The following is a 23,958-nucleotide window of genomic DNA, read 5'->3' as shown; positions in this document are numbered from 1 at the left end:
GACTTATTACAACTCACTTAAAACCTCTCTCTCTGTAGTGAAATAGCAAAACTAATCCAATGATGTGAACTGTGTGCGGAGCTCCATGTAAGGTGGCCAGCTGCTGCACCTCAGACCTTTTAGAGGAGCAATGAACTTTGTCTATCTGGACTGCACTGTTCCCGCTAAGATTTTTCCATCCATGAGCAGAATAAGTTTTGTCTTGTGCACCAGTACTGAGGTCATTTGCTCTCGATCAGATGTGTGCCACCATGGCACCCAAGTTAACACACATCTTTTATGCATTTTTTGAAATGCTATGGAGAAAAGATACTAAAACAAGGAATAATTAACAAGGTGCATGATTTTAACAAGGTGCATGATAATTTTATATTAAGTCAAATAAAAAAGAATATTGCAAAATTGTCAGAGCCAATTTCCTCTGTTTATAGCCCTCTATTAGACCTTTCCGCAGCTGGGCTTACTCCTCAATTACATCGGTCTCTCCTTTCAGAGAACTATGTTAATTGGCCTTTCAGATTCACATTTCTGAGCTTGTGTAGGATACACTCCCCATCGCACAAAAGGGAACAAGACAAAACTGATTCCGCTCCTGGATGGAAAACCTTAGAGGGAACTCGGTGCATAAGAGAGGGTTTTCTGCCAGTTCTGCTGTGATAAATACACGTTTGCATCCAGTAATAGCTACCAATGTAACCTGGAGTGTCCTATTTTTAGATGTATTTTCTTCCCAATAGTGGGCCGTGTAGGACCACCTGTCCTCTTCTACTGCTCTCATTGACATGATTGGCAGCGCTCCACGCACAGGGATGGCAAGGAGATGGTTCCATTTATGAAATTAGCTCCATTAGCCCAGAAGGAAACAATTATTTTGCCACTGAAGCCCAAATGGATGTGAGCGCCCTTCTGCTTGGCTGTTGTGAGCTGCAGAGGGTACCATGTTATTTGGAAAGCAATTTCCCCTAGATTTTGTACTCTCCTGCACTGATATTTGTGCCCGCAGTCAGCAGCGTAGCCTCTCTCAAAGGTTAATGCTCTAAACAAGAAAGTCATCAGAAGAAAGGTCTGAGGCATGGAGACCAATCTTCCCAACAGCGTTCTCCTCTCCTCGCCTGTCTCCCAAGCAGCTGTTGAAGCTATTTGTACACCTCCCACCTGAAACAACAGTGCATGGGGGGAGGAAAGCATGCGTGCGCACTTAGCTGGAGTTCATCCTGTTTTTACTGATCAAATCCTGCTGGCCCTCCCACTCCTGCTTACTCCTGGCCCTGGGACCAGTTCCAGCTGCTGCCACGCAGCCCTGGACAGCTCCAGCCGCTGCTACAAAGCCTGAGATCCAGGGACCATCCCCGTCTGCCACTATGTGGCCCCCAGTTCTGGACGCGGCTCCAGCCAGAGTTCCAGCAGCCACCACACAACTCTGACCTCCCACTCCATGGAAGCAGAGTGGTGCTGCACCACTCTGCTGATGAGGGGGTGGGATAAAATGTTTTGTGCGCACCCACGCAGGTGCACACCCTGGAGGGAACCCTGCTGGACTGCCAGAAAGGGCTAGATAGTGCAGACCACATGTTTTCTGAGGGGGCAGAGGGCCCAACCACTGCCACATGCAAACAGGACTGGGTGGAAAGAGAAGGTAGGAAGGATTCTGACTTGCCTGTAACACTGAGAAACCGCAAAGTCACAGAAGGGGGTGAGATCAAACTTGGGAGGGGGCATCCCAAGACAGTTACTTTTCAGAGATCAGTCACTCGCTCCTTCTCAAGAGTAAAGTGACTGTGGTCAAGAAATCTACTAAGCCTGCGCTCCTTCCTCTCTTGCCACCATCCCCAAAGGAAAATCAGAAGCCAAACAGGTGGGGGAAGTGGTCCCTTAAAGGCACTGGCTTTAAGGACTAGGCAAGCTGGACTGCAGTGTTCCAAGTCCCAAGGAAGACTCAAACTCTCTGATCCAGGGAAGCCCTCCCTAGGATCTCTGGGTTACAAACAGCAGTTAGACTCGCCTCAAACCCAGCTCGGTTAGAAGCACATGCAACCTAGGGTCACTCGGTCAGGCAGGGACAGACTTGACAAGACTGGCCATTCTCCCAGGACTCCTTCCCAGGCTGCTGAGAGGTGACCTCAAGCTGCAAGTGGTGGCATCTTACCATCTGCAGAGCGCTTGCTACGTTTAAAGGAGCCCAAGAGCTCCCTTCATATCTTGCCGCAGGGGCCATTTCTAATCATGCAGAAGGCAACAAAGCCGCCACAAGTAATAAGCATATTTGGAGGAGGAGAGGCAGTACAAGTCTGGCCAGTTAAATCCTCTATTTCCTTTCACAGAACCAGAGTGAGTAGTGGCAGGAAAGAGCCCTGGAGCCAAGCTCAGCTTAGCCCTGCAAAGTGTTTGAGAGGCACTTGGTTAACTGGCACTAAAAGACCAGCCCCTTTTACGCCTTTAACTCAGCTTTGTTGCCTCCATTTTTCCAGGATACAACACGTTCCAAAACGTAGTCCAATTCCTCTGTCTATTGGACAGTGCGAGTTCCTAAATCCCCACCTCTCATCTACTGCTGGAACATCAGTCAAACAACCCAGAAGGCAAAAACTCCCCCGCAACACAATGTCCTCAGTGTTAGAGGCCACAAGCCCGGGACTCAGGCCTAGGATCACTGGGCAGAAAATACTAAGAACTGACAAGTTCTCTCTTCTCAGAAGCCTCATCTCAGGCAAGGCGGGGTGAGGAAAGCCTCTCTACCCCCGACACCCAAAGCAAGCAAAGCTCTCTTACCTGCTCTTGCTCCTTTCTCTGAGCTTGGCTGGGCTTCGATTTCTTTGGCTTAGAAGGGCCACCAGGGCTGGACAGAGATGTTGGCAGCTTGGAAGATGGCATATCTGACACTGGAGCATCTGCAGCTACGGAGGCCCCCCCCAGACGCTGGCCATCTCCAAAGAAAGGTCCCACCGGGGCAGGCGCAGGATCTGAGGGAGGACACGGCTCCCCCAAGCTGGCCTGGGATTCCTGCTTGTCCGTACAATTGTTTAAAGCAAGGGCCACATCGCTGTGAGCCAAGTCCTTTGAGAACATGGTTGTGTGAGGTAATGGCTTATCCACTGCTCCTTCAGCGGAGACTGGGCTCACTGGGAGCTTGCTGAATGTGGCCACTGTGTCCACAGCCTCCTCTTGGCCAGAAGAGCCACATTTCTTCATGACAACCCTTATAGGAGACACCACAGAAAGAAGTAAAAGCAAAAATCACTGACAATGGAAGAACTGTCCCCCTACTCCCAACAAGCCCTGGACACAGGGAAGACTCGTAGGCCCCAAAACTGTAAAACCCTACAAGGTCTGATGGCCACAGAAAGTTCTCTTTACTCAGAAGTCAGTTCTCAAGAACCTGAGAATGGCCCAATCCCCCCAGATAAAATCTCCTTCCAGATAACAGCAATATTCATCTGTCCAGCCACCAGTACATGGAGCAGGTGGACTAGCTAGTAGATACGGAATGAGAAATCCCACATTCCAGCCAGCAAGAGGTATGGCACGCCCTATCAGTTTAGTATGCTTGAAATCCAAGGCAGGGAAGATGTGGTAGCAGGTTTTGTCCTTTCCTTAGAGGGACTTTAGCTTTCAAATGTCTGTTTCACTCAAGAGAAAAAACAGATCAGCAAAAGCCCCTTTAATCTGCACAACTGGTCAGTGCCAGCATCTGCAGCTGTTTTCCAAAGCACATCTGGGCAGCAGTTTCAGATAAACAGGCAAATACAATAATTACTGAGTGCCAGGACGTTTGTCTCTTTGACCTTTAATGCATCTTTTGGTACTTGAAACAAAACACATTTACCACGAAAGAGTGAAACATTATGAGGGAAGAAGAGGAAAGTGCCCAAACAGGAAGCACACTTTGCTCCTCCCAACCTGATGATGGCATTGCCTCCAGTCAGGCCAAGTGATTTCAGTGTTGTCCTCTCCAGGGCAGCTTTCCCTGCGATCTACAAGAACAGAGGCAAGAACTTAGGTCATGTACTTACGACAGACACTTTGCCCAGAAACAAATGCATCGCAAGACCAGCACTGTGCCAGCTAGAGACCAGCTCACAGACACACCTTTCGCAGGTGCAGACAAAGCTTCCCACCTCAATTCCATCTTCATAGTTCTTACCAAACTTACTCAAATGCTTTGTATTATTTTAAGTATTCTAGCCGCAAAGTTAGCTAGACATACATGGTGATATATGAGGGAAACAAGTCCTGTGGCACCTTAGGGTATGTCTACACTAGCCCCCTAGTTCGAACTAGGGAGGCTAATATGGGGAGGCTAATAACGGAATGAGTTTAACTGGTAATTCAAAGTAAGGGGTTTATTTCGGAATCGCCCTTCTCTGCCGTGTGTAGACACGGGCAGTTCTTCTGGGCTAGTCAATTTCCAAAATGGCAACCGCCCGGGAAAATGCTAATGAAGCGCGGGGTATTTAAATCCCATGTTTCATTTGCAATTTCGGTCGCCCTCATTAGCCTCCCTAGTTCAAACTAGGGGGCTAGTGTAGACATACCCTTAGAGACTAACTGATTTATTAGGGCATAAGCTTTCATGAGCAAAACCCACTTAATCAGATGAACTGGAGTGTAAGTATCGGGGGGGGGGAGGGGTGTATAAAAGGAAAAAGTTGCTTGTGTTAATGAGGTTAGGTAAGTCAGGGTACAAGTGGCCTTATTAGCACAAGCAACTTCTTTCTTACATATACCCCCCACCTCTGTTACTTCCACATAGGTTCATCTGAAGTAGTAGTTTACACCCACAAAAGCTTATGCCTCCCTAATAAATCTGTTAGTCTTTAAGGTGCCATAGGACTCCTCATTGTTTCTGCATATTAACACAGCTGTCCCAACTTTTCATATCTGAGGAATTCTTTTCAGAGCCAGTTCCACCCCAGAGATGGGTTTAAAGGCAACACCTTTAGACTCTGAAATCTCAGATTCCATCCATGTCCCTCTCTTCTCTAACCCACTCCTGGAATAAGGAGGATCTGTCGACAGAGTTCAGAAGGAGATGAAGAGGACAACTGGGGAAGGAAGACTCCAAAATGTTCTCAAAATATTAAAACAAAAATGCTAATGCTGAAGAGATCAAAACATGGAGAAAAGAAAATATTTACTGAAGTGAAACCACTGTTGTGACTTGAGCTTTAAGAGAAGTAGGAAAAAAACCCAACACACACAAACAGGTCACAAAGCATTTTCTGGGCTTAGAGGCCTGCCTGGCTCAGGGTTGTGTTCCAACAGGACTGTATTCCGGACACACATCAGGGTTTGAAAAGACCAAAGCTCTTCCACTGCCCCTTCAGAAAGCTGGGAGAGGGAACATGTTCTCATCTGGAAAGTAGTGCTGGGTTTTCCTTATTTTCAGAAATAGGAAAGGAAAAGAGTGGAGAAGAATTTGCTGACTTACCTCATCTCGCATGTAGATACAGGTAGGGGAGAATTCACAGGGCTGCTCCACACACTCCCTGCAAGGAAAGGAAAAGGATGTGCAGCCACCTGTACAAGAACCCAACTTCTCTGAAACTCATGGAGTGAGACGGTACTAGGTAAGATCGGGGGCCACTTTCTACTTCCACCTGCATCAACTCCACAAGGTCAGTAAGAGCAGAATTTCTTCAAATGAAGACCCACGGAGGGTTTACAAAACAGAGAAAAGCTAATTCCCTCATCTGGACTTTGAGAGACAGAGAATCAGACACACTGATTTCACCGTGTTACTTTGGACAAGTTACTCTCCGGTCCGCCAGCTCCCCATCTTCAAACTGGCAACAATTATTCATTCTTGCACCTTTTGTTTATCTTAATTTTGCTTATCTATTACAATTCAGATTGTATTCACTTTGGAGTGGGGCAGAAGGAAGTCACAAATAACAGACAAACTAAGGAGGAAGGTGATGCAATTGGGTCTTGGTACCAGACACAAATGGACAACAGCATTGTTTCACTCATTCTGGAGAGTAAGGACCTGCAGAGACCCTCAGAAGGCAGCTACAATAACCCAGGTCTGAGGTGAAGACATGGCTAAGAATTTTAATGAGGCAGAGAATCTACCAGCTGCTAAGCTGGTCACAGAGTTTGCAGGCAAAGGAGATGGGAGAAATAGGGACTTCAGTCACAAAAGGAGCACAAGCTATGGACAGCAAAGAAGCTGCCAGAGAAGATGCTGCCTTTCTTCTTTCCCAAAGAGAGAAGCATTCCTCTCTCAGGCCTGCTCTACACTTAAAATGTAGATCAACGTAACTACATCACTCAGGGGTGTGAAGCGTTCACCCCACTGAGCACTGTAACTATGCTGCCTTAACCCCCAAGGAATACACAGCTAGATTTGTGGCAAAGTATTTCCCTCATCCCCGCTACCATCGTTCAGGGAAGCAGCATTCCCACAGGGACAGGGTTATGAAAGCAATACATCCTGAACACTGCTCGTGTTCAGTCTGTGTCAGGTGTGTGCGCGCGCGTGCGTGCGTGCTCGCCACAGGCACCGGTGCCACAAGTTTTCCTCTTACTGGAAGACACAGTAGAAGGGGTGCTTCTGGCTCCCCCCACTCTTGGTTCCTTCTTGCTGGAAACTCCAGCAATGGTGAAGGAGGACAGATCAGGGGAGGGACATGAGAAACATCTCCAAGAGCACCAGCTACAAAACAAGTAACTGTCTTTTCTCCAAGTGCTTGCTCACATCCATCCCGTGTTAGGGGACTCCCAAGCAATATCAACGGAGGGGGTAGGAGCTGATGGACGCACTGCTCGTAGCACCACTCGGATGAATCCATAGTGCTCTCTGGCCTGTTCAGTGAGGGCATATTAAGCAGTGACCGTGTGCACTGAAGACCATGTTGCTGCTCTACACATGTCCTGGCTGGCGCATGGCCCAGGAAGGCCACCCAAAAATGCCTGTGCTCTCGCTAAGTGGGGGGACGTGCAAGCTCATAACAGGTCCTGCTGCAGGATGTAACAGATGGAAATGCTTGGAGAGGCGCCTAGGAGGCTTTTCATCAGATCCACCATTGCAATGAAGAGCTGTGACAACTTGTGGAAAAGCTCGATCTGCGCCAGGTAGAATGCCAATGCCTGGCGCACACCCACGGCATGCAAACACCTCTCCTCACTAGAGGTACGTGGCTTGGGGCACAACACTGGCAGGACGACATGGAAGGAAGAGACCGCCTTCGGAAGAAAGACCCCAGGAGATCACAGTTATACTTTGTCCTTATAAGAGACAGTATAAGGAAGCGCTGAGGTCAGCATTTTAATTTCCAACACTAGCCTGGCCACTGAAGAAGCTATCAAGAAGGCAACGTACTAAGATAGGTGAGAGGGGGAGAAGGAGCCCAGAGGCTCAACTGGTGACTTGATGAGCCTGGACAGGACCAGAATGAAGTTCCATTGATGGACCGGATCTTTTATGCCAGTGAAAAAATGTGCAGGCCCCTCAGAAGAACAGACATCTCGTGCAAAATCACAGAAGAACCTTGGCCTGGGAGATGAAAAGCTGAGCCACTGGCTAGATGGAACTTCACGGACACGCTCTGCTCCTCCAGTGTGAGCAGGTAAATCAGGATATCCTGTAGATCCGTGGTGTCCAACAAGCTAGCCACTAGCGCCTATTTGGCCAGTTGTGTGCGCCCAGTTCATTACAGTAGTAGCCACTACAGAGGCTACTGCTTCAGAACTGGTTGGACACCATGGCTGCAGATGAAACAGCTGGGGATATGTTATGCTCAGACGGGCACTAGGAGAACCTAGTCCACGCTGCCAAGTAAGTCAATCTAGTGGAAGGTTTTCATAGAATGAATAGGGCTGGAAGAGACCTCAGGAGTCATCAAGTCCAGCCTCCTGTCCAAGGCAGGACCAATCCCAACTCAATCAGCCCAGCCAGGGCTTTGTCAAGCCAAGACTTAAAAACCTCTAGGAATGGAGATTCCACCGCCTCCGCAGGGAATCCATCCCAGTTTTCTATTATCCAAGAGCACCGCTTACACTTCCCCTGAGCAGGCTTGCTCTTTGTGCTTTAACCATGCAGCATCCATGCCATGAGGTGGAGAGAAGCAAGACTGCTGCAGAAGGCAGCCATAGTGCTGAGACGGGAGGTTCTGGCAGCTGGCCAATAGCCATCGGGGTGTGTGTGTGGGGGGGGGGGGGGGGGGACTAATGTTAGGTACAACAGCATACTGAACAAATACCAGTGTGGCCACACTGAGGTGATTAAAATGACTCGAGCCTTGTTCCTCTTGATCTTTGACAGGACCCTGGTGATCAATGGAAATGGCGGGAAAGCACAGAGCAGGTCCCCGGACCGTAACAGCAGCAGAGCAAAACCAAGGTCACTTCTTGTTCTGCCTGGTGGCGAAAGTGTCTACAGCCACTCTCCGAGTTACAAACAAGTTACAGACTAACACTTGGTCCGTAACTCGAACTGTTCATAACTCGGACCCCATTGAGTTACACGCAACCGCACTGTTCGTAAGCGCGGGTCGCGTTCGTAACTCGGGGACCGCCTTTATGACCAGTCCATGGGAACTTTGGTCGCAGTTGTAACTCGACCGTTCACAACTCGGGGAGCGGCTGTACTTGTAGTCAGTTCCCCACCACTGGAAAAGTGACTGTCATTTCAGGGTGAAGCCCTGTTCTGTTGATATAAAACATGGAGACTGTTGTCTGTCAACATCTGAAGCACATGGCTCAAGAGGTGCTGCAGAAATACCCCCAATGCTAGGCAGACTGCTCTGAGTTCTTTGGTGTTTATGTACAGCTGCAGCTCCTGCACAGACCACATGCCTGGAGTCCACAACTCACTGAGGTCTGTCAGTGACACCAAAGGCAGCAGCTGTCAAACGGGACTCTGGCAGGGACAGCTCGGGATCGGTCCACCACTGTAATGCGGTCAGCACTGCAGGGGAAACAGTGACCATGGCGTGCACCATAGCTAGCCATTGTTGTAGAGGCTGCACACAGAGAGACAAGCCAAATGAACATCCCAGCAGTCACAGGCATGTGCCCGCCGTCATAATGGGAAACAGAGGCCTGTGAGGAGATCTCTTATCATCTGGAACCTTTTGTAGGGGAGAACCACTCCGATAATCTCTACAGTCCCACAGGGATTAATGTTGATTTTTTCCATGTTCACCATCAGGCCTAGACGTCGGCAAGTGTCCAAGAGTACATGACAGCTTCCTAGACCCGAGACCTGTCATTGCCCCGATCAGCCAGTCATTAAGATATGGGTAGATCAGGATATCCCAATAACTGAGTTAATCTGGCACCACCGACATGCATTTTGTAAACATCAATGCTGTTGCCAGGCCAAATTGGAGCACCGTAAACTCGTATTCTTTGGAGCCCACTATAATCTGGAGGAAGCACCAGTTGCCTTTAAAGACAGCAATATGAAAGTACACATTCTTCAAGTCAAGGGCAGCACACTAGTCACTCAGATCCAGGATGTGAATGATGGAGGCCAGAGAGACCAAGGTAAATGTATAGAATACGGTGTAATCCCCTTTGGCCTTCAGAATACGGAAGTACTTGGTATAGAACCCCTTCCCTCTAAAGTCTGGAGGAACTTCTTGCACCACTCCCAGCTGCAGTAGGGTTTGCACCTCCTGTCACAACAGACTCGTCAGAAGGGTCCCTGAAGACTGATGGAGAAGGAGGATTGAGGGGGAAGGGTTAGAAACAAACTGTAGAGTATAGCCCTGTGCCATGGCATTGATGGACTAGTAGCTCAATATTACAGATGCCCAAGCCTGGAAGAAGGAGGAACAGCAGTTTTAGAAGCAAGCACATTACTGAATTCCGTTACTGAGAATGCTCTGGCCCAAGGACCAAGTCGTTTAAATGTAAGTCTCTTCAGCGACTGTGCTCCCATGACACACAGCTGTCCTGGAGGTACGTGGAGGGTAAAAGATTCTGAGGCAGCTGTGCCACAGGTTGTTAAAGGCTTTGTATAGGAGGCTCAGAATCTTTAATTCAGTTCTCAAATGAAAGCACGTGTAGAATATGAACGTAAGAACGGCCAGACTGGGTCAGACCAAAGGCCCATCCAGCCCAGCATCCTGTCTGCCAACTGTGGTAGGGATGTTAAGGACTAGTCGACTAGTTGCCAGGATAGTCAACTAGTCATTTCCACCCCACCCCCTCACTTGCTGCATCTAATCAGAGGCAGCAAGGGGGGGGGGGGGGAAGACGGGTACTTCAAAGTGGCAGCATTGCACAGCTGATCCCGGCTCCATGCAGCGTTGCCGATTTGAAATGCCACAGTGGCATTTCAATGGGGCAGCACCCCCAAAGCCCGGGATCAGCTGTGCAGCGCTGCCCCCTTTGAAACGCTGCTGCGAGTCCCCAGCTGATCCTGGGCTCCATGCGGTGCTGCCCCTTTGAAACGCCATTGCAGCGTTTCAAAGCAGCAGCGCCGCCCAACTGACTAATTGAATAGTTGATGCAAAAATGCCTTTTATTCCTCCGGCCTCTCTTTAGGGATGTAAGCGACTAATCGACTAGCCAATAAGCAAAAGCTTCCTCCCCTTCCCTTGTTGTCTCTATCAGAAAGAGGAAACAAGGGGAGGGAAGTGGTGGGGGAGCTGGGAGGAACTGGCTTAAAAGCCAGTTCCCCCGCTCCAGCTTCGTGGGAGGGGATGGGCACAGTGGCAGCATTCCATCTTTGAAATGTACAAGAGTCCAAGCAAGGGCTCTAGTGCATTTCAAAGACTGAAATGCTCCGTGGAGTCCAGGGTCAGTGGGTGACTCCCCACTGGCCCTGGGCTCCATACGGCATTTCAGAGGAGGAATGCAGTGCTAGTCCTTAGCGAAATTCCATCTACTATTCGATTAGTTGATTAATCTAATTTTAACATCCCTACCTCCATTACCATACAGGCCATTACAAGTCCTGCCACTTCTCCCCTCCAGGATTCATCCTCCTCTCTCTAGTCCCACAGTCAACTCTTTCATTCAGACCCTCATTATAACCCTCCTTAATTATCACAATAGCCTCCTCTCTGGCCTCCCAAACACCCATTTCATTTCACTTTCAGTCCCTACTAACTCCTGCCACTAAACTTATCTAGTCATGCTTCACGTTGTCCGTGTCCTCCACTTCACCAATGCTCTGTACTTCTTCCAGCCATCTGGATTTTCACACAATCTTTCCACGCCTTCTTCTGCACAGCCCCCCATACATTGTACTGTCCCCCCATGCATAGTACAGGCATTTAAGTACAGCTTAAAGACTGCTGAGGCACTGGTAGCTGGGACACCAGTTATAACTCCTGGGTCCTTTAAGAGGTGGCATTCTGGGATTCTACACCACTGTTGTGCCTCGTATAGAAGGAGCCCTCTGACATCTCTGCTGTAAAGGGAAAAGACTACCAATCCTAGAGAGGCTGAGGAAAGGACTATCCCAGTCCCTAGGAAGCAAACTGTGGACAACCTGCATCAAGGGGCCATAAGACTACCAAGGCCAGGGAGACAAGCAGCGTACGATTTCTATTTTGAAACTGGTTTTATTTTGTTAACCCCCTAAAAGGGCAGACTAAAATGGAGAACTGGCCAGAAGCCTAATCATTCAAATTCCCTATCAAGAGAGATGGCAGCCTACCAGATGCAGGAGGGGGAAACTGAGGCAAGAAGGACCCCATCTAAAAGACCTAGTTTGTAGTGAACAATTGAGACGTATATATATTATCTATTGTTATTCCTCTTCGCCGAGCTCTGCCTACTTGTTTGTTCTTAGATTGTGAGCTCCTTAGATCAAAGCACATTCTTTTTCTAGTGGGTACTAGTGCAAACAGCAGCACAGGGTCAGAGTGACAGAATGTTCTTCACAAACATCAGAACTACAAACACTGTTTAAGTGAAAAATCTACAAAAGCAGATGAAGCTGCCAGATGGGCAGGAGTGGGGGAGAGAACAGGGACAGCACCCCCTAACTCTGCTGTCAGAGGTGGGGGGAGCAGGGCCACGTGCCCTAATCCAATCTCTATAGGGGAGACAAATCAAAAGATCCAAGAAATTTGTTTTTGTGTAGCTGCTGGAAGCCAGCAGGCTCCTCCTCCCGCAGCTACTAATCCATTACGTGCATTCGCTGAAGCAAGCAGACACATCAAACACTGCTATTTCTTTGAAGTGCTGCTCTTCAGAAGAGGGATGCAGGCAGATTAGATTCCCTCATGTAGGAATCTGACAGGACCTGTAAACATCTTGTGCAAGGAGTGCAGCACACTGAGAGGAGCAGCAGCCTGCAATAGCTTCCAGACTTTCTTCAGACTCAATTTAGCAGAGATGGACGCTGGAGACCGGAGGGAAATTCCAGTGCATTTAGAATACTTCCCCTCACGCACTGGAGGCAGCAGAGCTCTGCAGGAAAATATCTCCAAAGGGACAGTCCAAGGAAGATGCAGCAAAGCCAACAAATGGAGAACTGATTTATGGCTGTGAGGACCCGAACAGAAATAGTCGAAAGTCAGTCAGTGGCTTCAGCGAGGAGCCCCTCAGTCCAAACACTACCTGGCCAAGCCACATATGGCACCTTTGTCATGAAGAGTCCGTCCAAACAGCCGAGCTCGCCTACCAGAGGGCAGGAAATCCCACTTGTCTGAGGGACTGACCTTAATCATTCTTAATGCTTCTGTAGCGCGTCACATCTTCAAAAAGCTGTACGGACACTATTAAGTTGGTGTCACAGTAACCTACAGCAAGTGAGACCACTCCATGAAACCGAGTCACACCATGTCTAGCTGAGAAAACACCACGTGATGTTTGAGCCAGCTGTGGAGAGGGTGTTACTGCACACAGATGGCTCCCCCACGAGGCAGTAGCTATTTCCTCAGTTAACAGTGTTGTAAGGAAGTCCCCCTTTTAACAGCTTTGAGTCTCAGCTCCTACGCCCACGGCTGCAATGTCCCCAACTCTACAGGGGTGGGTGGCAGTGAGAGGGCACGTGTACAAGCCCCCTTGTCTTATTATCCATTCCCTCCAATCCGTTCTGACTGCACTGAGGCACAGTAAAAGACACAGGCAGTTCCCACCATGATCAACACGTGACCCAAAGAAACATTCCTTAAAAAACAAAGAAAAAATCTCTCAAAAATATAAACCTTCAGACTTCGATGGGAGGTGGGTAGAGCAATAGGAGCACTCCAAACGTCCAGAGACAAACAAGACCTTTCCTCTTCTCCAATGACATTAGAGGAACCAAACAGCACTCCTAGAAAGTGAACAGCGTGAGGCATGCCCAAAAAGACAAATGAGCAAATCTATAACAAGTGACACTGCCAAGGACAATACCAATAGTATGAACAGAGGGGGTTTAGGGAGCTGAATGTTCTGTAGAAGAGGACTACAAATCCTCATGATAATTAGGCTCAACATTCAATTGTTAATTCGTCGTCAAGCTTAAGGAAAACATTTAAAATGTGACGAACTGAAAATGGGATATCCCAAAAGGTAAACTTGCTTAGGGTTAAAAGAGTTTGGCTCCACCTACCCCGAACTATGAAAAAGCAGGATTCCCTCCAGGATGCCAAGCCAAGCAATGCTGTTTTGGTAAGTGCGTAGAGAGGAGACCATGCCACAGCACTGCATATGTATGGGATGAAAACACATTTGAGGCAGGCAGGCACAATCCTCTTACTGACAGCACTGCTTAATGAACTGATGTCAAAAAACAAGAAGTTGGTTTCATCTTTGATACAAGCAGAACCCAACTATCTCTTACACCAAGCACGCGAGGAAGGGCCTCACGACAAGAGGCATCCACGGGCAGAAAGTATTTGGTCAATAGATCAACTGCATGAGTACATGGCACCATCTTAGCTTTTCTTACACCAATTTTCAGAGTCTCAGTTACTACAGCCTGAAGCTGCAAGCTGAAGTTGCCGTGACCAGGACAGCCCCCTCCTTGTAGCAAACTTAAATGCACAGGAACTGAATGGCTCCAGCGGAGCTTTCATGAGCTCCCTCAGAACCACGTTCGTTTCTCACAACACAGAAACGTTCCTAAATCATCATCAAAACCTGAAGGAATCTACCAATAATCTAACTTCAGCCAAACCACAATATGGCAACATAGCTGCAGTATGGCCAGACCCAGGCTGGTGACTTAAGCACTTTTTGTGCACGTCTCCCCCTTGGACCAGAGAACACCAAGCTGCCAGACTTTTCTACTTAGAACTGGAGGCAACATTTTCAGAAGCATCTAGGAGTTCAAATCCAACCAAAAGTCAATGGGACAAACCACCAAGACATTTCGGTGTTTTGGAAAATTGTATCCATTGGTCCTTCTGCTGATTTCTCAGAGGTTAAGAGTACACAAGCTTCCCACTGAGGTACCCCATGCCTGCAGATCTTTATCCTGAGAAAGCCAGACACTCAGGGACATAGCTTCCAGGCTGGGAATAGAAAAAACAAGTTATTCACCTCGTGCAGTAACGATGGTTCTTCGAGATGTTTCCCCATGGATGCTCCACTCTAGGTGTCGGGCTTGTCCCGTGCCTCCGACCGGAGATTTTTCAGTTCGAGCGGCGCAGCAGGAGGTACATGCCGCTCAAGCCGACTGAGCGTGCGCAACCCGGCTCCCATCAGATCCTCCTAAGTGGAGGATATCTGAAAAACAGAAAAAGAGACGGGGAGGGGAGGAGGGTGGGACATGGAACACCCGCAGGGACACATCTCGAAGAACCATCGTTACTGCACAAGGTGAGTAACTACTTCTTCTTTCAGTGGTCCCCGTCAGTGCTCCACTCTAGGTGATTTCAGAGCAGTAGTCTGTTCTACAGAGGCAGGTATGGGAGTTACGACCTCTGTGCCATGGACAAGGCTGCCGAGGCTACTGCCAAGTCATGGATCAAAGCGTTGATAGCATAGTTTCACAAACGTGTAATCAGATGACCATGTAGCTGCTCTACAGATGTCTAGTAGGGAGACCTTTTTGATAAAGGCTGTCAAAATTGTCATTGCTCTTGTTGAGTGCGCCCTCAGTGAATGAGGCGTTGCAATGAGTAGCAACGCGAGATGCAGGAGACGACAACCTTAGAAATATGTTGCGCTGAGAGGGGATGACCCATGGAGTGCTGGGCCGTGGATAATAGCAAATGTTGCGAGTTGTGAAAAGCTCGTGTCCGATCCAAGTAGATCTCAAGGGCACGTCGGATATCCAAGGTATGCAGCTAAGATTCCTATGCAGACGAGTGCGGTTCAGGGTGAAAGACTGGGAGTATGATGGGTTCGTTAACGTGGAACTGCGAGTTCACCTTGGGAAGAAAGCTGGGGTGAGGGCGCAGTACTAATCCGTGGTTAGTGAACAGAGTATACAGTGGTGTGACCGAGAGAGCAGTGAGCTCCCCCATTCTCCGAGCAGAGGTGATAGCCAGCAGGAAAGTGACTTTCACAGTGAGCGTTGGCAGGTTGGACGTTATCATTGGTTCAAAGGGGGGACCCATTAGGGACTGTAAGACTAGCTGCAAGTCCCACCCGTCTGCAGGTTCTCTGTGTGACGGATATAAGTTTGAGAGTCCCTTAAAAAAATCTTTTAATCGTTGGATGAGAGAATAGCGAGCAACCCTATATTAAGGGTTGAAGAACTGGGATTGCTGCAATGTGGACTTTGATCGAAGAAAGCGATAAACCTGATCTCTGTAATTGCAGGGCATAATCAAGGACATGCTGGAGAGGAAGGGAAGTGGGATCAGAATTATTGGAGTGGCACCAGGATTGGAAAATGGCGCCACTTATACAGGAAAGTGTGACGAGTCAAGTCCCTTCTACTATGCAGCAGTATGTGTTTGATATCTTGGAAGCATGCAATTTGTGTGTCGGAACCAGTTAGGAGCCATGCAGCGAGATGTAGATTGTGAATCTGTGGATGTAGAAGTCTGCCTTGCTGTTGTGTCAGAAGATTGTGTCGGTCCGGTAAATGGTACGGAGGACCAATGAACATCTGAAGAAGGATTGGAAGCCATATTTGGTGGGACCAGAAAGGGGCTACGAGAATGACCTTAGACTTGTCCCTGGCTATTTTCTGCAAGACCTTGGGAATCAGAGGAATTGGAGGGAACGCAAAGAGCAACTGTCGGCTCCAGTCTATCAGGAAGGCATCCCCCAGAGAGTTCTGTCCGATGCCTGCTCGTGAACAGTAGAAGGAGCACTTCGCATTGTGATATGTTGCGAATAAGTCTATGGTGAAATGTCCCCAACTTTGGAATATTTTGTGTTATCTGAGGGTCCAATTGCCATTCGTGTTGGTGGATGAGGTGCCTGCTGAGAGTGTCGGCAATAATGTTGTCTTTGCCCGGTAGGTACATTGCAGTGATGGAAATACTGTGCCGGATGCACCAGTTCCATAAGCATATTGCTTCCGCGCAAAGGAATTGTGAACGAGCACCGCTCTGGCGATTGATATAATATACTGCCGTCATGTTGTCTGAAAGAACTTGAATGATGCGGCCTTGAATGCTGGACAGGAAATGCTTGAATGCTTTGCAGGCATTGAATACTGCTCTTAATTCCAGAAAATTGATGTGCTGGAGAGATTCGTGAGGAGACCAACACCCTTGAATTTGAGAGTCCCCGAGGTGGGCTCCCCAGCCCAGTAATGATGCATCTGTTATTATCTGTATGGTGGGCTGTGGACGCTGGAAGGGGACACCAGTAAGAAATTGTTACTCACCTTGTGCAGTAACATCTGTTCTTCGAGATGTCCATCCCTGTGGGTGCTCCACTATAGGTGTCGGGCTCATCCCGGCGCCGCAATCCGGAAAGTTTTTGCCAGCAGTAGCCCCCTCCGGAGGACCGCACATGCGCAAGAGGTGTCTCGTGTCGTTCGTGCCTTTTCTGCGTCACGTGGTCCGATGCGCCAGTTCCTCCTAGCCAGAACATCTGAAAGAGAAAGACAAGAGCTCCAAAGCAGGGAGGAGAGCGGGTCGTGAAGCACCCACGGGGGGACACATCTCGAAGAACAGATGTTACTGCACAAGGTGAGTAACAATTTCTTCTTCGAGTGATGTCCCTGTGGGTGCTCCACTATAGGTGAGTATGAAGCAGTAACCCAAACGGCGGATCATGCTTCGGAATTATCTTTGCACAGAAGAAAACTGCTTGAGCAACTGCTACTTCTGTAGCTCTGACACGATCAAGGGCATAATGCCTAGCAAACGTGGATGACGACGACCAGGTTGCTGCGCAGCATAGGTCTTGTAGCGGGACGTTCTTCAGGAATGCTGTGGAAGTAGCCATGCTCCTGGTCAAGTGCGCTGTTGGTGTACAGGGCAGGGGCCTGCCCCTAAGGGTGTAGCAGCGAGTGATGCAGTTAACGATATGTGATGATATACGTTGTGACGACAGTTGTTGACCTTTAGAACGGGTTGCCAACGATAATAGTAATCGTGGGGACTTCCGGAAGGAACGCGTTCTGTCCAAGTAGAATGCAAGCGCCCTTCTGACTTCTAATGTATGTAAACACGACTCCTCAGGCGTAGCATGTGGTTTGGGATAAAAGGTAGGAAAAACCATAGGCTCATTGACGTGGAATGATGAATTAACTTTTGGCATGAAGGCTGGGTGACTTCTCAACGTGACACTCTGTTGAGTGAATAATGCGTACGGAGGATTGGTGGAGAGTGCAGCGAGTTTGGAAACTCGACGGGCCAATATGATCCCCAGGAGAAAGATGACTTTAGTAGTGAGAGTTTGTAAGTCACAAGTTGTGAGCAGTTCAAACGGCGGACGAGTAAGAGTGTCCAGTACGAAAGTAAGGTCCCATGGTTCTGAGGTAGGCCTGTGTGGTGGGTAGAGATTGGAAATACCTTTAAAGAACCTCTTCGCGAGTGGATGCGCAAAGACAGAAGAGCCCTCTATCGGAGGGTGAAAGGCCAAAATAGCTGCCAAATGGACTCTCAGGGAAGCGACCGCCAAGCCTTGCCAATGCAAGTGGAGTATATAGCCTAGGATACATTGGATAGGCACCTGGAGAGGGTCAATGACCTGTGAATGGCACCAGGCGTGGAAGCGGCGCCACTTGTAGAGATAAGTTCTCTGAGTGATCTGACACCTGCTTTGTACCAACACGTCTCTGACTGCTTGGGAGCAGGTTAGTTCTGGACCTTGGAGCCAGTTAGGAGCCACACTGTTAGATGCAACCGGTCGATGTTTGGATGGAGAAGATTGCCGCATTGTTGCGAGAGCGAGTTGTTCAGTTGTGGAAGTCGTTGAGGTCGGGATAGCAAAATCTGCATGAGCTGCGACAGCCAGGTCTGACAAGGCCAGAAGGGAGCCACCAGGATTACTGTCGATGCATCGGCTAGTATCTTCCCTATCACTCGGGGTATCAGTGGAATCGGGGGAAAGGCGTATAGGAGACAATATGTCCCCCAATTGAGTGGGAAGGCATCTCCCTTCGATCGGCTGCCTATGCCAGCTCTCGAGCAGTAATAGCAGCATTTCTTGTTGTCGCGGGTGGCAAAGCGGTCCACTTCTGGGTAGCCCCATAGCTGAAAAAGATCACGGGCTACGTAGTCGAGGAGTTCCCATTCGTGCTGGGAGTGGAAGGATCTGCTGAGTGCATCTGCAATGGTATTGTTCTTGCCAGGGAGGTAGGAGGCTGTGAGTGTAACGCCATGGCAAATCGCCCAGTTCCAAAGGAGTATCGATTCCGCACATAAAGTTCTGGATCTGGCCCCGCCTTGGTGATTGATGTAGTAAACAGTGCATATGTTGTCCGAGAGAACACGTAATGTGGTTCCCTGGATCTGGTGGACGAAGTGGTGGCAAGCATTGAAAACTGCCCTGAGCTCCAGGAAGTTTATATGGAGTAAGGATTCCTGGTGGGACCAGGAGCCTTGGACCTGATGCTGTTGCATATGTGCTCCCCAGCCCACAAGGGACGCGTCCATGGTAAGCTGGATTGACGGGGCTCGAGCACGGAAGGTAACACCCGCGAGAGTATTGGCAGGGCCAAGCCACCATGTGAGCGAGTCTTTGACACGGGCAAGAATAGACATGAGCTTGTGGGTATTGGTGATACCGTGTCTATAGACTGCCAGAAACCAATGTTGCAGGCACCGCATGCGAAGACGAGCGTGTGCGATGACATACGTTGTAGATGCCATGTGGCCTAACAACTTCAGGCAGGTAAGGTACGAGACTGCCGGGGCAGTAAGCAGAACGATCGATAGGTCTCGGATGGTGTGAGCTCTGTCTGTGGGTAGGTATGCCATAGTGGTCGTAGAATCCAGTCTGGCGCCAATGAATTCGATAGACTGGGCCGGGACCAGAGAAGATTTTCGAAGATTGATGATTAGCCCAAGAGTCTCGAAAATCTCTCATAGCGGTAACTGCAGTCTCGGTCTCTTGCATAGAGGGGGCCGTGAGGAGGCAGTCGTCGAGATAGGGAAAGATGGCGATGCCAGCCCGTCGAAGGTACGCAGCTACGACTGCCAGGGTCTTTGAAAATACTCTTGGGGCTGCAGAGAGACCGAAAGGAAGCACCACATATTGGTAGTGTCCGTTGCCCAGGGTAAAGCGTAGAAATCTCCTGTGAGCTGGACGGACGGAAATATGAAAGTACGCATCCTGGAGATCAAGGGACGCAAACCAATCCCCTTGATGTAGTGCTGGGATGATGGAGCCCAAAGTAACCATTTTGAATTTCTGTTTCTGCAGGTGGCAGTTGAGGCCACGAAGATCCAGGATCGGTCTCCATCCGGCAGAGGAAGTACCGGGAATAGAAGCCTCTGCCTCGGAACTCGGGAGGAACTTCTTCCACTGCACCGATGGTAAGTAGGCACATGACCTCCTGACGCAGAAGAAGATCATGAGAGGGGTCCCTGAAAAGGGACGGGGATGGGAGGTTGGAGGGAGGGAGAGTGGAGAAGGGAATGGTGAGCCCAGAGGTTACGATCTCCCTGACCCAACGGTCTGTGGTGATGGCGAAGCGGCGGCGGCAAGGGCTCAGGCGGCGCTGGAAAAGTTTGGTTACTCGTGACAAAGGCTCCAATAGGGGGATGGTGCACAGACCCTCGACAAGGGCGTCAAACCTGCTGCCGAGGTTGTTGTTGGTTTTGTGGCTTATTAGGCTGCTGGCAGCGCCATTGGGGGCGCTGCCTTTGTTTATGTTCGTCATAGGGCCTAAAGCATTGGGTGGTATAGGGAGAAGGCCTCTGTCTGTTATATGGCCATGCTCTCTTGTACCTGAAAGGTGGAGTGTACATTCCGAGGGTTCTTAACATAGCTCGGGAGTCTTTTCCAGAATGGAACACTTGATCCGTGTTCTGGGCAAACAAGAAGGCCCAATCAAATGGGAGGTCCTCCACCTTGGGCTGTAGATCTTTCGGTACAGAAGCAAGGTGGAGCCAAAGGGCACGTCACATGACAACTGATGTCACCATAGCACGGGAAGCCAAGTCGGCAATATCCAGAGGTATCTAGAGTGCATTACGGGCTGCTGTGTAACCCTCCTGCACAATGGATTTAAGTATGTCCCGTTTGGAATCCGGCAAATGTTGTATTAAATGGCACCAACTTGGAGTAATTATCGAAGTTGTGGTTAGCAAGTTGGGCGGAGTATTTGGCCATCCTCAGTGTGGCTGTTGCCGATGAATATACCTTCCTCCCGAGCAAGTCCAGACGCTTAGCTTCCTTGTCCGCAGCAGAGTTTCTCGATTGCGCAGACTTCGCCTTTTGCTGCGCTGCGTCAATGATGATGGAATTAGGAGCAGGGTGTGTAAAAAGAAATTCCGCGTCCTTGGCGTTAATAAAGTATTTCTTGTCCATGCATTTGTTGGTAAGGGGCACGGACGCTGGAGTCTGCAAGATGTCATTAGATATTTCAAGGATTGCGGAATCAAAGGGAGAGCCAGCTTCGACTTGTTGGACTGTTGGAGGTTTCCGAGGAGGACATGCTGCTTCTGTGGCGCCTCGGAGGTACGTAAATTCTGTGAATAAGCTACCCGTTGTAATCATCCACGAGAGAGGGTTCCTCATTAAATACCGCGTCAGCTGGGGAGGAGGAAGAGATGTCCATCGGGGAAGCTGTGGGTTGTTGCTCCGCGACTGGTGACTGGGTGACATCGCCATGAGGAGCAGAAGTTGTTGACGCATCACCCGTAGGGGTTGGTGGACGTTGAGCCAGCGGGATAGAGTCCTGGGTTAACGGTCGTGGTGAGTATAATTGCTGCCACTATGGAGACAAAGGGGGGGGGGTGAAGGCCTTGTGGAGGAATGTGAACGATCATGATGGAGCGAGGTGCACCTACGGTAATGGTAGTCATGGTGCGAATATGCCAGAAAGTAAGAAGTAGCGCTCCTGTGATGATAGTAATGCGAGCAAGGAGGGGATCCAGGGGATCGTGAGCGATGGGAATAATGAGATGGAGATCTCGAGTACTATGTGCAGTGGTAACGTGGCGGTGCGATAAACCATCTTGGAGATCTGCAGTAACACTGTGCGGGAGCATGTGCATAACGGTAATGCCATCATCTTTGACAAGGTAAGAGCAATGGCTCGGGGGAAAACGCCGCCCTGTCGGGACTGGGGGAAGGCGTACGGACATGCGAGTCTTCCTTTGTGCCTTAGTATTCTCGTGGCTGGGGGAGCCATGAGGATTGAGCTACCGGGGATCAAGATGACCGAGGCAGAGTCGGCTACCTCCCTCGAGAGGCGTGGTGACCTACGTGTCGAGGATGGGGATGCCGGTGCCTTAACCTCCCCTGAACCACCGGATTTGTTGGCCCACAGGAGCTGGATCTGAAGGGACGAGCGGTGCTGCTCAGGTCGCACACATTGGGTGGTTGGTGCAGGTGGGCTGTATATGTGATACGGAGTCGCATCGCCAGGTCTTGAATGGGGTCGGGTGCAAACTGCTTTCTCGGTGCCGGCTCAGCTGTCTGCGTCGATTCGGCTTTCAGTGGCTGCCTAGCCTTCGGTACCGGCTTAGCTGACCTGGCGCCGACAGCTCTCGGTGCGGGGTCGGCCATCGGTACCAACTCCGTTCTAGACATCAGGTCGGGTCCCGTGTCCGGCAACGGTGCCGGGTGCGGTCTCAGTGCCAAGGACTGTACCGTCTCTAACTACGGTGCCGTGTGGAGACTCGGTGCTGCAGATGATGGTGCCGATTCTGGACGACCTGGTGGTACGGAGACTACTGAGCGCGGAGCTAGGCACAGATGTACTTCGGGCTTTGGTTGACTTGTCCGCTCCTTGTCTGGGAGGGAAGCCAAATGAGCTCTGAGCCTCTCCTGCAATTACACTCCTGAGCGGAGTGGAGCTTTTTCCGTCCCGGGACTTACATGGGACGGGAGCCTCCCATTCTTCTGTTGACGGGGGCTGGATTGCCTTATTGAAGAGTAACATCCTCAGGTGCATTTCTCTGTCCCGTCTTGCCCAAGCAGTCAACTTCAAAAGTGACCGCATTTTTGGGGGATGTGGCCCTCTCCCAGGCAGCAGATGCAACGGGAGTGGCCATCAGAGGCCAGCATGGTGTCGCCGCACAAGGCACATTTCTTGAAGCCCGGAGAGCCAGGCATGCTTAGTGCGTCGGTCTTCGGGGGAGGGAACAACTTGAGGAGCTGGTTGGAGCGGCCCTTAGTAATTGTAACGGCAACAAGAGAAAAAAAATTTTTTAAATGACTAACGATAAACTGACTAACACTATGTAGGAAGGGGCTAACTGGGAAGGAACAGTAAGAAAATGCGATACAATTTCTCCACAGGAGAGGAGCGTGTTTCAAGTCCGTCTGCAGCCGTGGACGGTTAGGAGGAACTGGCACGTCGGACTGTGTGACGTAGAAAAGGCTCAAACAGCGCAACACATCTCTGCACATGCACAGTCCTCCAGAGGGGGCTACTGCTGGAGAAAACCTTCCGGATTGCGGCGCCGAGACGAGCCCGACACCTATAGTGGAGCACCCACGGGGACATCACTTGAAGAAGCAGCATATTTGTGATGATTTTAGAGATTCCCGTACTACAGGAGGGATGGAAACTAGTCTGAGGGTCGTGACTGCCCGGGCAGTAGATGAAAGTCAACCAATGTTGAAGACCTCTGAGACGTAATCTTGTGCGTTGTACCACATGTGGTAGCAGCCATATGGCCTAGGAGCCTCAAGTAGGTAAGTACCAAAGTTTTGGGACTCAAGGAGAGTATTAGCACAAGCTCTTGGATTGCTTGGAATCTGGAGAGGGGCAGGTAAGCTCTGGCCATGGTGGAATCTGGTCGAGTGCCGATGAACTTGAGAGATTGTTGCAGGGTCGTGGACGACTTTGCAAGATTGATCACAAGACCGAGTGTGTGGAATAGATCTTGTGTGGTATTGATGGCCCGTGATGCCTCTTCCATAGTAGGAGCCTTGATGAAGCAGTCTCCAGGTAGGGAAAAATTATGATGCTGAGAAGGCGGAGGAACGCTGCAACTATTGCTAGTGTTTTAAAGAAAACTCGCGGCGCTGACGAGAGGCTGAAGGGAAGAAATCTGTATTGGAAATGCTCCTCGCTTATCAGGAATCTTAGGAAATGTCTGTGGGCCGGATGTATGGTCACATGAAAATATGCATCCTGCAAGTCAAGGGACGTGAACCAATCCCGTGTTGAGCGCTGGTATGATGGAAGCCAGCGTGACCATCTTGAACTGTTTCCATAAGTATCGACTGAGTCCTCGAAGATCTAATATTGGCCTCCACCCTCCTAATTTCTTCTCTGTGAGGAAATAACGGGAATAGAATCCACTGCCCTGGAATTCCTTGGGCACCCTCGCTATAGCCCCAATCTCGAGAAGATGGATACCCCCCGTCTTTAAGAAAGGCTTGAGAGATGGGTCCCTGAAAAGGGACAGGGAGGGAGGAGAGGAAGGGGGCAGCGAGGTGAAGGGGACTGCGTAGCCTGATGTAATTAGCTTGCGAAACCATCTGTCGGTGGTGATGGCAAACCAACCATGATGGTATGGTCTCAATCGA

At 49.7% G+C, this 23,958-nt stretch overlaps 1 protein-coding gene and 1 long non-coding RNA gene across 4 annotated transcripts in view; one reads left to right on the top strand and one right to left on the bottom strand.

Annotated features, from left to right (window-relative positions):
* Positions 1-23,958, bottom strand: part of ASPSCR1 (ASPSCR1 tether for SLC2A4, UBX domain containing) — a 101,615-nt gene that overhangs the window by 61,044 nt on the left and 16,613 nt on the right. For all 3 annotated transcript variants that reach the window (XM_075904215.1, XM_075904216.1, XM_075904217.1), the window contains 3 exons: positions 5,429-5,486; positions 3,898-3,971; positions 2,770-3,196 (listed from right to left, as the gene is read on the bottom strand). In XM_075904215.1, the coding sequence (XP_075760330.1) occupies positions 2,770-3,196; positions 3,898-3,971; positions 5,429-5,486 (559 nt within the window). The remainder of the gene's footprint in view (positions 1-2,769; positions 3,197-3,897; positions 3,972-5,428; positions 5,487-23,958) is intronic.
* Positions 1-23,958, top strand: part of LOC142819158 (uncharacterized) — a 43,491-nt gene that overhangs the window by 14,341 nt on the left and 5,192 nt on the right. The window contains exons 2-3 of the long non-coding RNA XR_012896941.1: positions 19,672-19,784; positions 20,797-20,931. This is a non-coding gene — a long non-coding RNA (uncharacterized LOC142819158). The remainder of the gene's footprint in view (positions 1-19,671; positions 19,785-20,796; positions 20,932-23,958) is intronic.

This window comes from Pelodiscus sinensis, chromosome 20 (genome assembly GCF_049634645.1).
Source record: "Pelodiscus sinensis isolate JC-2024 chromosome 20, ASM4963464v1, whole genome shotgun sequence".
In the NCBI taxonomy this organism is placed as follows: Eukaryota; Metazoa; Chordata; order Testudines; family Trionychidae; genus Pelodiscus; species Pelodiscus sinensis.
This window is presented reverse-complemented; position numbering and strand designations above follow the sequence as displayed.